General features: G+C 43.4%; 1 protein-coding gene across 1 annotated transcript; it reads right to left on the bottom strand.

The window, feature by feature from the left end:
* Positions 1-7108: 7108 nt before the first annotated feature.
* Positions 7109-9872, bottom strand: LOC102713088 (gibberellin receptor GID1). Its single transcript, XM_040524178.1, has 2 exons — positions 9250-9872; positions 7109-8653 (listed from the first exon to the last, which is right to left on the bottom strand). The coding sequence occupies exons 1-2, from the start codon at positions 9286-9288 to the stop codon at positions 7640-7642; spliced, it is 1053 nt and encodes a 350-aa protein (XP_040380112.1). The 5' UTR covers positions 9289-9872; the 3' UTR covers positions 7109-7639.
* Between the last annotated feature and the right edge of the window lie 5827 nt (positions 9873-15699).

The following is a 15699-nucleotide window of genomic DNA, read 5'->3' as shown; positions in this document are numbered from 1 at the left end:
GGAGGAAACACGTAGCAGCGACCAGGCGCAACGCGCCAAGGGCTGAGGGGGGGCCCTGGCCCTGGGCCGCTCAGCTCGGCTGGCCTGGAGTGGATTCCCCCACCACCACTAGCGAACAAAACCAAAAACAAAACGCGAGCCACGCCACGCCAAGCCAAACAACAACGCGACCCCATCCCCGAGTTCGTACGTGTACGACGTACGTGTGCAGAGTGCAGAGAGATGCAGCAGGTGGCCAGCCCAACCCAACCCAACCCCCCGCGCAGGAGCCAGCCAGCCAACGTGCCCGCCGCGGTTTCCACCACGCGCCTGGTTAGCGATCCAACGCCACGAGGAGGAGGAGGAGGAGGAGGAGTCCCCGACCCGCGCGTCCGTCCGTCGCGTCGGCCTCTTTTCTCTCGCGTCGTTCGTTGCAACTCGCATCGTCGGGGTCACGCACGCGGGCGCGGCCGGGGATGATTGGGCGCACTAGCCCCGAATCATTCTGGCGGTGCGTGGTGAGGTGAGGTGGTTTCTAGTTTTTCCTCTTTTTTTGCCCACACGGCGCCGTGATTACGGCTCGATGGGGGGTGATGCAACGATCGAGTCGCTGTGACGACACGGAGCACGCACGCACGCGGTCGCCCGTCCTGTCGACCTCCACCCCGCGCAACGTGTCGTTAACACGTTGGTTTTACACGGTGGGTAATCACCATTTGCGTTAGCTAGCTTCTCCCCTAGATTTTTTTGCACGCGCTCCGGCCAAAATCGCACTGGCAACAAAGTCAAATAAAAGGACATGTAGTGTATAGTGCCGTCATATAGTACAGAAATGAGGTTAACGGCAAAGTTACTACCCCGGTGACCCAGTGGTAGATGGACTGTTTGGCTCTCTAGCTAGCCACCAAAAAAATGGGAATCGATTTCTCCACGGGCGATTTAATTTAGGCTCCGTTAAGTTCCCAAATTTTCATCAAAAACATCACATCAAATCTTTAGAATCTAAATAGAACATTAACCATGTATGAAACGAAAAACTATTGTATAGTTATGTGAGTAATCGTGAAACGAATCTTTTAAGCCTAATTAGCTCATGATTAGCCATAAGTACTACAATAACCAACATGCACTAATAACATATTAGTTAGGCTCGAAAGATCCGTCTCGCGGTTTCTAGACGAACCGTGAAATTCGTTTTTTTCATTCATGTCCAAAAATCCCTTTCGATATCTGGTCAAGATGTGATACCAAAATATTCTCTTTACCCCAGCTAAATACCTTCCTAGCCGGAGCGTACATTACGAAATTAAATGAGCCGGCCGGGCAGGATGTTAGGTTTGGAAATATGGGACATCGTTTTACACATGCGGACATGCCCAACCAAAAAGCATGAGCACACCAACAGGCCAGCCGAGAATTTAGTGGCGGTTAGGATTCAGAGATTTTTTTTTCCTTATCGCATCGAATGTTGAACATTAATTAGGAGTATTAAATATAGACTGATAATAAAATTAATTACGTAAATAAAGACTATTTTATTAGACAAATTTTTAAGCCACGATTACCAAATGTTATTGTAGCATAACATTTCTAATCATGGATTAATTAGGCTCAATAGATTCATCTCGCGAAATAGTCCAGAGTATGAGATGGATTTTATTAATAGTATATATTTAATACTTCTAATTAATGTCTAAACATTCGATGTGGCAGAGACTAAAAAAAGTTTGTGGGAAACAAACAGGCCCTAGCATTTGCCTCATTTTATTTCTCCCAAAGATTTCGATTCGGTACTACCTCCATCTCATAATAACTTTATTTTTCGTTTTTTCGTGTCCAACATTTACCATTCATCTTATTTAAAAATTTATATAAACCCTTAAAAAAATTAGTCATGCATAAAGTACTACTCATATTTTATTATCTAGTAACAATAAAAATATTAATTTAAAAAAATTTAAATAAGACAAAACGTTAAAATATTATATAAAAAATTGAAAAATAAAGTTATTATGTGACGAAGGTAAAGGGTACACTTGCAATACTGTTTAGGTACAGTTTGGTGGTCTGAACTTCTGGTACGAATACCCTCAGAAAATTTTGGTTTTGCATCAACGCCCCTACTGCCGTTGCAGCTGTACTTTGATACTAGCTGCACGCCATAAAAAGTCGCGAATAAAGAGGATAAACATGGCTCAGTTCGGACTTCAGACCTGCGTGGATGGTGAAACGCTGGATTAAACCTAAAAAAAAAGAACCTTTACGTCATAAATGACGCCTTAAACCTACTGTGACAGTGACGCATCGGTCGTCTTTATACAGCCACGTCACATTAAGTATCATGCACAACATTATTAAGGCACGGTTTAGTTACCAAAGTTTTGTGGCAAAAAATCATGTCCAGCGTTTGACCGGACGTCGGAAACAGTTTTCGGATATAAATAAAAAACAAATTTTAGATTTCGCCAAGAAACTGCGAGACGAATCTTTTAAGCCTAATTAATCCGTCATAGCACATGTTGGTTACTGTTGCACTAATGTCTAATCATGTTTTAATTAGGCTCAAAAGATTCGTCTCACGATTTTCCCCATAATTGATAATTAGTTTTACTGTTTATGTATATTTAATGCTTTATTAAAGTATCTAAAGATTCGATGTGATGTGTTTAGGAAAAGTTTTTGAAAACTAAACATAGCCTAACTCAAGAAGAACGAAGAACTTGGTTGTCTTTTAGTTCATCTACTGCTCGTGCAGATGCTCCGAAGCAGCATGCAACCTGTCCTATAGAAAAAATTTATACATTATTTGCATGAACAAATACAAAACAAAATAATGATGTATTAAATATGATACAGAAAATCAAAAAGACAACTTATTATTTAACTTGTCTGATTAGCTGTCTGTGTGGGTCAAATAAACAACAGTTATTTAGACTATTGTACATGTCCTAAGTTGTTTAGCACATATTACGATTACGAAGAAAAGACTATATGTATTTTAATAGATAAGTAATGTATGTGATAAGAAAGTAGATAGTGATAAAATGGGGAAAATGAAAAGTAACAGATGGGATAAGTAATATCATAAATCGTATAAAAATACTTACATTTATATAAGTGTGTTTAAAATTGGGTCTGGATCACCAAACTGGCCGACCATCACCGGGTCAGGCCCATGCATAGAGATTGAAACATGAAAGGCCGAAATTTATTTTAAAAATACCAACAAAGCCTGGAAAAACATATCCCTGTAAAGCTCGGGGTCGCGCATGCCCGAACTTTGTTTTTCTCATAACTGTGAGGCAAGGCTAAGTTTTTTTTTATCAGGATTTTCTAAACCCGACCCAACCCAAGGTTTGAATCGTGCTAAAGAACCTTCTTCAAAATCATTAATCTCTTCTTATTCAAAATCATTTCCAAATTACACCCACCTTCCCTTCCACACAGTACTACTCCTCATTAATTAAGGGGCAATGTAGTTGTTTCATCTCAACCATTAATCGAGCTAAAGAACCTAGAAATACATATATATTAGGGATAAGGTAGTACACCATTTGCTTTATAATCGCTATAGACACATGTGTAAAAGTTTTAGCCATAAATTATTTTTGTCAGTAAATAAGTCGGTTAACTTCATCTATTCTAAAATAACTTCATCTTTCTAATTTAACATCATATACTTTAAGGTGATTGTCTTGCCAGGCCGGCGACCACCGGCGTGGCAAGCCTGTCGCGCCAAATACTTTGCGTGACAATATTGTCTTGCCACGTCGCTATTGGTGGCCTGGCCAAAAGGTTCATACGGTGAAAATATTTTTCTTTGAGGTTTAGTAATAAAATTATTTATTAAAATGTTTAAAAAATTCAGGCATAATCTCATACGGACCAAAATAATGAAATGATAGCTTTTGGTTGCCTCTTTTGGCAACTGAAGTCTGCACATATGGCTAAAGCTTTATATGCACAAACTCACCAAGTTGAAATTCTCCATCTTTTGATGAGCATTATGAAGTCGTTGTTTCAGAAGTTGAGACATGATCTTTCTTTCCTCAATTGCAGTGTTGATAACACATATATAAAATATATGGATTAATAAATCAATTAAAATAGATATGACTAGAAAGTCTTGTACTGTTTCACATAGAGAGTATAATTCTTTGTTCTACTTCTGTCCCCAAAAGAAAATCTTTGTTCTAAACGTGAAAATTAGGGGGTGTTCTTGGTGAAATGAAAATTTTTACGTGTCACGTTAGACGTTTGACCGGATGTCGGAAGGGGTTTTCGGATACGAATGAAAAAAACGAATTTCACGGCTGGCGTGAAAACCGCGAGACAAATATTTTGAGCCTAATTAATCCGTCATTAGCGCATGTTGGTTACTGTAGCACTTATGGCTAATCATGTACTAATTAGGCTCGTCACATGATTTCTCATATAACTGTGTAATTAGTTTTTCGATTTATCTATGTTTTATACTCTATTTAGATATCTAAATCAATGATGTGATGTTTTTGGGTGAAAATTTTTAGGAACTAAACTGGGCCTTACAAACATACGAAGCTGAAGCATTTCGCTTCCATATTGACAGTTTAGCACCTCTTGTGCTAATCAACCAGACGTACACAATATCAAATGAAATAGTACTACATAAACTGAAAACTTGTCATTGTATGGAGGCGATATTTTCTCTACCATGCATGGACGGCAGCCGGAAGCCAGAGGGGCATGCCGTCGCCTCCGCGGCAAGATTGCTGTCCGGACTCCGGAGGAAAAACACCACTGGTTTTTGAGGGGCCCGTTGCGTCCAATTTCACGATCTTATCTTTTCATTTTCTTTTTATTTCTTATACTTATATGATAAAATTTATTTTTTTAATCTTATTTAGAGTTTATTTTTAAACTATTTTTTATTGTGGTTTTTTTAACTAGTTTTAGATTATTAGGAACATTTATGTAAATGTTTTATCGTCTCGTTTTTAAAACGGCGAGGGTTGCGGGGAAGTTACTCACCGTGTGACACCGACCGGCGCGAGCGCAACAAAACTGGTGAGAAAAAAAAAATCGAGGCGAGAAAGAAAAGGTGAGCTCCAAGCAGTATACTAGTCGGCGAGAGGAGGAGAAACACCGAGAAAAGATTAATAAACGCCACAAATGGTTAGGCTTTGCACGCATAATTAAAAATCGAGGGGCATGGCATGGCGTCTCTATGGTCCGTGTGATGCCACCACGCAAGCTCAGCTCAGCCTCAGCCTTCAGCTCGAGCCAGCAGCCCGGACAGTGCACGTAATAATAGCCGAAAGCGAGGGTAGCTGCAGAGGGGCAGGCGTCGTTTGTCTTTTTTCGGGAGACTTCTGCCACCTTTCCAAGCGTCAATATTTTCAACTGCTGCAATAGCCTGCACTACTTCCGTGACTTCAAGTGCACGAGAAAGTCTCGGTCTTTTGATGATACCTGACCATGCTATTAGCTTTCTCTTCCTGCTTTACAACCGTGCGAGCTGCGTGCTATAGGAACAACATATCTATACGGGCACTTCTCGAATGGCTTAAATATCTGTAGCTAGGGTAAGTACGTTGCAAAGCTACCGTTTAGGGTCATGAATTCCTGATCAGCTGTGAATTATATATACCCAGCACAACGGGAGATGACTCATCTTGGACGTTGATACGATCTCATGTGACTTATCACTTCTGTGTTCCTTTCAGCTGGGAGAAAATGGGGGGCGTTTCACTTCACGGACCGGTGGATGAGTGGACTACGGGTCTAATTACGACGACGTGCCCCGTTGCGATTCAACGGATCTCGCCCCGCTCTGGTGCGACGTCCCGTTACACGCCCGCAGTCACCCAAAAGAGAATATAAACTTGTTAAAACTTGAATGATACGGATGATACACTGGTAGCAAAGCGTGGCCCGGTACGGTGCAAGGGTGACATGCATGCACGGAGCGGAATAATGTCACATCCACACCAGCCAGCCGCGGGCGAGGCAGCTCACGACAACGAGGATCGATGGAAAGGAAGCTGAACCTCCCAAATCCCCCTCCATTTGCTTGCTAGTACTACTACAATATAATTGGGGACACGTATTGCCAAACACGCTACAAACATTGTTGACCATAGGTTACGACAAGGTTTAGCCTGCGTGTGTGACGGAATCAGTAGACCACTAATGTGTACTCTCCTGTCCTAAAAAGATTAATTTTATGTTTCTGTGCATAGAGCTTGATCCTGTTTTATTTAAAAATTTTAAAAAGAAATTTAAAAAATTAGTCACACGTAAATTATTATTAATGTTTACCATATAATAACAATAAAAATATTAATCGTAAAAAATTAAATAAAACAAAGAAACAAACATTGTAATTAGAAACTGAAAAATAGGCATATTTTGGAATTGATGGAGTAGATTGTCATAGTTACAGCTAACACAACCTGACACGACTAACGTTCAAGAATGGTTATCCGTGTGGCTGCCAGCAGCCAGCCAAACATGAAGCATGGCCGTACCAGAAACGGAAATGGGATCAAGAGGCAGAAGCACAAAGACGAGACGACGACGTCATTTCCACGGCGGGGAACTGGTTTTCGCATTAGCTGTGGGCTTAAGATCGCATCAAATCGTCATCTCTCTCTTTTTTTTCTCTCTTTTTTTCCCTCCTTTTTGCGCTTTTTACCACCGACAGACACCGCCTTAATACTGACAGGATCCAAGTACGTCCGTCACAGAATTGGCCGTCCAAATTTTCGCATACAGAAAGAATGAGAAATGGCATGGGTCGAGAAAGGACAAACAGTTATCACCTCAAAGCGCTACAAATCTCACATATGCATGCTCCCTTCTCCTCTTCCTTTACACTCACCGACACCCATGTGGAGAGAAGCAGACGGCATTCATAGTACACGCATTACAACCACAATGGCAGCTCAATATACAGAAAAAAAAGATCAGAGGGCATCAGGAGGGAGACGACGACGACGACGACGACCCAGAATGCAAATGCTTTCTACCCTAAAAAAGACTTGTACTAGTACCAGTAGTAGATTGTGAGTATCCAGAGAGTAGTGGTAGTAGTATTTCACAAGCATAGATCCTGCTACAGAAAGAAGATGAAACTAGTACATCAACAGAAACAAAAGGGCGGCCTCCTCAATCTCCTTGTTGATCGATCACTGTACACATAACGTTAGATGGGAACTTTTTTTCTCTTTGGAGTACATGGAGGAGGAGATGATGGGAGTGCGAGATAAAAACAACAGGCTTCTCTCCATCAAAACCAAAATCACACGGCGGTAGTACTAATGGAGGCTTGCATGACATGAAACTACCCTCACCTGTCTCGACCCCAAGGCAAAACATGAACACGGATCAAAGATCGATCCAAAGCTTACAGCGGATGAACAAGATTAGTGGAACAAGGACAACGACGACGACTTCTTTCTTCTTCTTCCTCCTCGACGCAACCGAGTCACCATTTTGATTAGAGCTGATCAGACAACATGGAGCTTCTCCTTCGCCACAGACGACGACATTGCGATCCCAAGCAGCAGCAGCAGTATAAGAGGTGGAGTAGGTACTATAAGAAAGTCAAGCTGAATTACCATCTTCCTATAAGGAGTATTGTGTCGGAGACGACGATGATCAGCGGGCTGTATATGTACTAGAGGTTAGCGTTGAGGAAGTCGGAGATCTCCTCCATGACCTCGTGGAAGTGGTCGTTGTTGGGCAAGAGGTAGAACCCGACGGTGGCCTTCTCGCACTGTACGACCTTGACGTCGTGGCCGTCCTCCCGGAGGGCCTCGGCGTAGGCGAGCTGCCGGTCGCAGGTGAGGTCCAGCCCGGACACGATGATGAGGCTCTTGGTGAAGGGGAGACCCTTGAGCCGCCGGCCGTTCGGGCCGAACGGGTTGCACGCCGGATGGTCCCGGTCGGCGTCCTCCGGCAGGTACGCCTTCCAGTACCAGTCCCTGTCCTGGAGCGTAACGAAGTACTTGCCGTCGAGCCGCCGCTCCGACTCGGTGCGCTCGGTGCCGCCGAACATGGCGTTGAGAAGGATGTTGCCGCATATCTTGACGCCCTCGTCGGCGGCGCGGACGGCGACGTGGTGGGCGATGTTGCCGCCGGAGCTGTCGCCGGAGAGGAACACGCGGGCCTGCGCGTCCTCGCCGCTGCGCATGAACGGCTGCGCCATGACCCACTGCAGGGCGGTCCACCCGTCGTCGTAGGCGCACGGGTAGCGGTGCTCCGGCGCGCGCCGGTAGTTGACGGACACCACGACGCCCTTGCTCAGCTTCACGAACCGGCGGCACAGGCTGTCGTAGATGGTCGAGCTGGCGGACGAGTGCACGAAGCTGCCGCCGTGGAAGAATATGATGACCGGGAACGGCTCCGACGCCGGCGCGTCGGTCAGGAACTCCAGGATGGGCAGGGTGACAGCCGCCGCCCCCTCATCCCCGGCCGCCGCCGCCCTGTAGATTCGCACCTCCAGCCCCACCGCCTGGTCAATGACGTGGTCGAACGACGACACGCCCTCCAGCGGCCGCGCGTTCGCCGCCACCCTCCGGTCCAGGTACTCGCCGAGGTCCCGCTCGAACGTCCCGTCCGCCCGCCGCAGAATGTTGTACGACAGCTTGTAGTTGGAGATGAGCACCCATGTGTGGAGCGGCACCACCCTCTGCTAACACACACAACACGCCAACAAACACGGTGAGTGAAGAAGTGAGCAACAACCCTCCCTCGCAAAATCGCAAACGAAACCAGCAATCGATCAATCTGTATATGCATATGTGCTTCTTTGCTGTTCCCTGCTCGGACAAAACCCTTGCCAGAAAAGATGCAAGCTTTCGCGCGCGGCTCGGCTTCACACCCCCCCCCCCCCAAACCAACACGGCCGCGGTGAATGGTTTCTTCCTCTTTGTTGGGTAGCTGCCGCTGCGGCGGTATTACCATGCCGCCGCCACCACCCTCCCTAAAACGACCGAGGCAAGCACGAGGGAGGATAAAATTGGGGCTGAGCCCAAAGGGGAAAGAAAAGGCAGCGATTGACCGGCAAATCGCAGGCCAGGCCGGCCCCAATCGATCCTTCCCCCCGCAAAACCATAAAGCCGAGCGGGGCGCGCGCGCGCGGGCGCGGCGGCGCAAGCCATGAAGAACCCCAACCGCGGCCGAACCGAGTCGAGGCCCAATCCGGGGAGTGGGTGACGGGCAAGAAACACGGACGCACGCCACCACACGAGAGAGGGCGAGGGGGAGGGGGGGGGGAGCACGGACCTTGCACTCGTTGTGGTTGACCTCGTCGCTGCCGGCCATGGCGGGGGCGGGGGCGGTCTTCGGCGCCGCCGCGGGAGTCGAGAGAGGGAGACGTCCCCCTCGGCCCGCTCGGCTACCGAACGGCCTTCAGCTAGCAGCAAACAGCAGCAGCCGCAAGATCTCCGGGGAGGGCAACCAAAGCCAGGCCCTTTCCTCACGCCATGGGCGGGTCCCCTCGTATTACCGCCGGACCGACGCAAGAACCTCCCCCCGAGGATCACCCCCGCTACCTCCTCCGGCGGCCGATCTCCCACCTCCCCTCCCCCCGAATCCACGCCACCAATCCCTCGCTCCTCCTCAGACCAAACCCAACCAAGCGGGGAACAGTGGGAGGGAGAGCGAGTGTGCGAGGCAGGAGGCGGCGTGCCGAGAGCAGAGCGAGAGCACCACACCCCCCCGCGCACGCTAGCTGTGGTGTTCGGCAGAGGAGGGAACAGGGAGGAGGCGGAGAGGGGAGGGGAGGGGAGGGGAGGGGGGTAATAGGGGAGGTCCGGAGGAGGAGAGGACGGAGGAGACGACAAAACCGGGCGGCTGAAAAAGTAAAACTTGTGGAGGTGGGGCCCACGTCCCCCGGCGCCCAGCCCCCACTTCCCCAATATTCATGTTTTTTCTTTTCCCCCCTCCCCTCCCTCCCCTCCCGTCCCGTCCCGTCCCCTCCCCTCCCCTCCTTTTCCTCTTCGCGTCTATCTCCAGCTCCAAGCTTCTCTCCCCCTCTCTCTCTCTTCCCTTCCCTGTGGTTTTTTTGTTTGTTTTATACGTACTCTATCTTGGAGGCTCTCGCGATGGGTTTGGATGGATCTGCACCGCACCGCACCGCACCGCACCGCACTGCGTCGCACCGCTCGCACGGCGCCCAGCTTGTGAGGGTTCCTTTCCCCCCTCTCTCTCTGTCTCTCTTTCTCTTGCCTTTTCTTTTGTTTTCTTCTCGGGGAGTCTTTTCTCCTCGTCCTCCCCTATCGGAGAGAGCTGATTAGGTACACCAAATGATAAGAGTAGATGTACGTGGACGCTGGGCATGCCGCTGCATTGGTCGAGAACGCTGCCGATGATTACCGCTGCTGTGGATTGCATGCGCTGCTGCTGAATAATGCCCGTCACTAGTTTAATTTAATTTAGTTAACCGGTGGGGGGGAGAACAGATAAGTGCTGTCAAGTTGATTGGCGCATCTGGCGGGCAGCGGAGGACGACGTGGTACAGGAGGTGATGATGAACATGGATGGATCGAAGATTAATCTATGCCCGTTTTGGTTGATAATTTTGGCTGGCAGGGGATGAGATGAGAGCTACGTAGGCCACGCTCTTTGCCCATAGAATCTAGCGTCCATCTCCTCCGATGCATTTTACTAGTAGTATTACACCACTAGTAGAATTAATCTTATTATTTAAAAGGGTATTTTGGTATTTTGTTAGTTAATTGATTAGTAGTTTTTATAATTTCGTTTTTGGCAATAAAAATCACAATAAAAAGAACGATATTACCCTTCGAATTTCTCCTACACCTAATATTGTCGGTAGTATAATTTAATCACAGACGTCCAATAAAAATAGATCAACGATGTATATTAAATTCTACTAACGGTAGAATGCATCGGAGTCGGTCCATCTATGGCCCTATTTAGTTTCTAAAACATCATCATATCTAATATTTGGACATATGTATGAGGTATTAAATATAAACGAAAAAATCAATTACCCAGATATTCATGTAAATTACGATACGAATTTTTAAGCCTAATTACGTCATGATTTGATAATATGATGCTACATTAAATATTTGTTAATGACGTATTAAATGAGTCTTAGTAAATTCATCTCGCGGTTTTTTTTGGCGGAATATGTAATTTGTTTTGTTATTCGACTACGTTTAATACTTTAAATGTGTGTCCGTATATCTGATGCGACAAACAAACCTAAAAGTTTTCACCGACTAAAAACACGCCCTATATTCTTCTGAGCAATCACGTTTCCCGAAGTGGTAAATTATGTATTTTTTAAAAAATATAAAAACTTGTTTTAAAAATAACTATTTTTAAATATTTTACAATAACTATCTAAAAAACATATACTACTATGTTTGACCTGTCATACACATATTCCTTCATGGAGTCCATATTGCAACTGGTTATAAATCTATAGCTCACTTCTCTTCTTTCTCCTCTTTTATCTTTTTAAAATATGTTTATAGCTGGCCAGTATGCTATTATACCTTCTCCTAAGTCAACAAAAGAACACTGCGGTAGAGGAGTTGGTTCAGTGCCCTGTTGCATCCGAAAAATGAAAAAAAAAAAAAAACTGTTTGCTCTCGCTCTTTTTTGGCTGTGATAGGAAACGATCGTTCATGATTGATGGTTTACAACCGTTTTGGTTTACTGATTAATGGAATACGACCTTTTGGTTTAAAAGATATATTAAATTTTTGATAGTGCTAAATCTTGTTAGTTTTGGTAGTATCTAATATTTAGCAGGGTGGTGTATTTTAACCCCGTAGTTCGGTAAAAAACTCCAATCCAAATGGGTACTGAGGTTGCATTCGAATCTAATGGGGGATTTTGGATATTTGCGGGTGCACTTCCGAAGTTTTTAACGATGTATTTTGTGCAAAAAAAATTTCTATAAAAGTTTTTCGTCAAATATTTCTAAAGTAAGATTTTCACTTTATATTATTAAATAGCTTAAAAATTAGATGATTCTTCAATATTAACGATCTCAGACATACTTTTTCAAACCACAAATTAATTGGTAGGCAACAATTGTTATCAAACTAAATTAGCCCTTAGTACCTTTGACTTGGGGGCAGACTTATGCTTGTTCCAACTTTAGTTAAGCTCCTAATGATCACAAGTGAACTACAACAACCTGGTATATTGAAAACGTCTGCATGGAGCCCCTACTATGATTAAATGATTAACCAATGCAGCTCTAAAAAGGACTTTGCCAAGTTTAAAAGACTTTAAAATAGCACTACGAGTTAGGAGTAGTTGAATTGACCTTAGGTTTGCAGCTACAGCAAACCAAGATTTTCCTAGTCCCAGTGGTGGTATTCTAAACATGGGCCAGCACCGAGAAAACATCTCATCTTAACTGGCACATTAGGCTTGTCCTGAATCTATGAGCCTGACTTGTCCTTGATGCAACCAGTTAGGCTTTTCAGTGACTCATCTCCCCATTTGCCCCTGCCCAAAGTGAACATAAAACGTGTGGAAATTACACCAGCTCGCTCAGCTGATGAAAAAGTCTCGCTTTGACATTTCGCCAAAGTACAAATTAAGTATCTAATCACCAGCATTTGCTCAGAGAAAGGCTTATATATGATATATTCACATGACCTGGGCCACTGCTTGTTGTCTGTGTATGTGTGTTTTTTTTTTGTTCCATCAAAGCATCTATCGAAGCACCACTACCATCATCATCATCATCATCATATAGCACTAAATTTCAGCGCATCCCTAAGCAGAGAAGAGTGTAGAATTTTCGCTTAAACTAACTAATCTACAAATTAATCAGCCTCTGTTCATTTCACATGGCTGCAGCCGGCCTAATCCAATATTCTCGCTGTGATTGCCGGCCGGCAGCGGCAACCTCCTGTCCGGCCGGCGCCCTCACAACGGCCTAACCTGCTGCTGCTTCTGATTTGAGTTCTTACTATCTGAGAAATGATTGGCTAGCTAGCTTGGCAGGATAGCATCAAGCTGATGAAAAAAAAAAAGAAATATCTTGTCTACTTGTCTTGGATACAACTCCTGGGAGGCATACAAATTGTTTGTGCACTGGTATTTTTCCCTGTTTTAAAAATCGTACCGTGGCTTGGCGAGAACTCGAAATGAAACAAAAATACTGCAATTATTGTGCTACAGGCACGTGCATGCATGGATGACGCTTGAAACTGAACCAACCTGCACAATTTTTTTTCTGATACAACTGTCTGTTCATTGTTCATTGTTTGGATTGGGAACACAGCAGCTGTTTTTAGATGAAGCATACGCCGTTGGGATTTTCTATCATTAGCCTTTTTTGACTTCTCTGTGAGTATCAATGTACAGTTTTTGGTTAGTTAATGTTCCCATGTAAAATAAAAGAGTCATTATATAATATAGTTCCTGTAGTCATAAATATTTAACGTTACTAGCAATAATCGATCGAACTAACATCGATTTTATATTACACAAAATTATAGGACTTAATAAGTTTATGATGTTATGAGATTATATTTGAAGACAAATCTATACATACATTTTTAACTAAGCATTTGAGATATTATTGATGATCAAACTTTCAATTTTTAACACAATTCTATCGTAAACATTAAATATTTATTGAACGGAGTAACTTGTTCAATCAAACCAAACAAAAAAAAAATTCAAACAATGACTATTGAGCAAATTCTACATTGTAATACATATACTCTTTTTGCATTATAAGTTCGGAACTTCTTATGTACTCCCTCCATCCCAAACCAAATCAATTTTTCAGTTTTTAGATATAATGTTTGACTCTTTGTCTTATTTAAAAAAATTTACGATTAATATTTTTGTTTTTATTATATGATAAAACATGAACAGTACTTTATATGTAACTAATTTTTTAAAAATTTTCTAAAAAAATTTCAAATAAGACGGACGGTCAAGCATTCGACACAGACACCGAAAGGTTGTCTTTTTTAGAGACGGAGGGAGTACTTGGCCGTTGATTTGTTTCATACTATATTATCAACAACTATAAAATTAATGACATGTGAAGAATATCCAAATATTTTTTTCATGTGATGCAAATATCCCAGTAGTACATACATTACACTACAAACATATATTTAGTTCAATTATTAGTCTAAAATTTTGAATATTAATTTTTGTAATAACAAGGGTGACTCATATATTTTTTTTAGAATGGAGTGAGTACATGACAATAGCCTCCAGTGGTCAAATTTGTGTTTTGTTGACTTTATAAGAAGTCAAAGAAACATCACTTTGTGGTGACCAAAGGAAGCAACGACCAAAAGGCTATTTTAGCCTAGTAGGTTGATCTAGGTTTGAAGTCCAAGCCCAACCCAAGTTATATAGAGTGGGCCTGAAGTTTGAAGCCCATCCACTGGCCCTAACCCGGGATTATTCATAGAAGCAAGGTCATGATCAAGTGGGGCACTAGCATCCGATGGGCAGTCAAAAAAATCGCATGGAGTGATAATTTTAAGCCACATATTTGGTGGCTCTGCCACCTATATAAATGGACCTGGAAAAATTGCTACTCGCAGTAGTATGATCAAGTGCAATTAATTCTACGTTGTAACATGTCAGTAACAAACGAAAAGAAGACAATCAACTTTTGAGGAGAAACATCATGCCGTCATGCATACTGTTGTTCAGTATGTTGTTTCTTAACGGGCCTTGGTTAGTGCCATAATTTTCTGGTAAAAGGGTTATGTCGAACCTTTGACCGGATGTCGAAAAGGGTTTTCGGAATTTCACAGCTCACCTGAAAACCGCGAGACGAATCTTTTGAGCCTAATTAATCTATCATTAGCACATATTAGTTACTGTAGCATTTATGACTAATCATGTACTAGTTAGACTTAAAAGATTCGTCTCACGATCCCCATAACTATATAATTAGTTTTTATTTTCGTCGGTAGCGTTTATACTACTATCAATTTGTGTGGGTTTCGGATGCATGCATCTATATGCATTATTAAGGCGTCAAATCAATCGACCCCGTTTTTATTGGTTACCTGCCCTTAAACGCGTGGGGCCCGGTTTGGATTAGATTACCACTACAGACAACCATTTATTTGATTAGTGACACTCTCAATAGAATTAAAAAGACATGTAACATAATCCACTTTAGAGGCCATTTCGGAGTGTGAGGGGTTGAGTGACCGCGGAATCTCCAACTGCCGCAATTGGTCGGAACAAAGCCTAAATGGCAATCGCCATTGGTGTCCGAAATGGAAAAAGAAGAGTTTGATTCCATTCGGGGTCTATGGTTCTACGTACGCTAACAAATAGTTTAATTAGTTGTTAGTGGTGTCATGCATCTGTAAAATTAAGCTATGTATATGCGGGTGCAGAGTGATCTGTTCCTATTTAGTGAAATTACCAAACCACCCAAAATATCACCTTGAGATTAAGATTCCCCTGCAGGATAGTTTGTTGCAAATGTAGTTTCATGATTTACTTTGGTTAATTGGTTCGAGATTCACCTATTATGGTAGGCATCGAAACCACATTGTTCAGAAGGTACGTTAGGTTATATTACCACATACGAAAAATATCCCGAGGAACACGCGTGAGCAGAGTGACAATAGGAGGAATTTGAAACCAAGTTTAGTTGGAAGGATATGTGCAACAAATCATCTTACGATGAAAATCTCTTACTCGAGGTGACATCTAGAATAGTTTTTTATAACTTTATTTTTC

This window comes from Oryza brachyantha, chromosome 5, assembly GCF_000231095.2.
Source record: "Oryza brachyantha chromosome 5, ObraRS2, whole genome shotgun sequence".
Taxonomy (NCBI): Eukaryota; Viridiplantae; Streptophyta; class Magnoliopsida; order Poales; family Poaceae; genus Oryza; species Oryza brachyantha.
Note: the sequence above shows the minus strand (reverse complement) of the source record. Positions and strands in the feature narration are given on the sequence as shown.

Coding starts and splice junctions, on each gene's coding strand:
- LOC102713088 (XM_040524178.1), bottom strand. CDS start 9,288: ATGGCCGGCAGCGACGAGGTCAACCACAACGAGTGCAAG. Junction 8,654..9,249: donor TCAACCACAACGAGTGCAAG/GTCCGTGCTCCC, acceptor GTGTGTTAGCAG/AGGGTGGTGCCGCTCCACAC.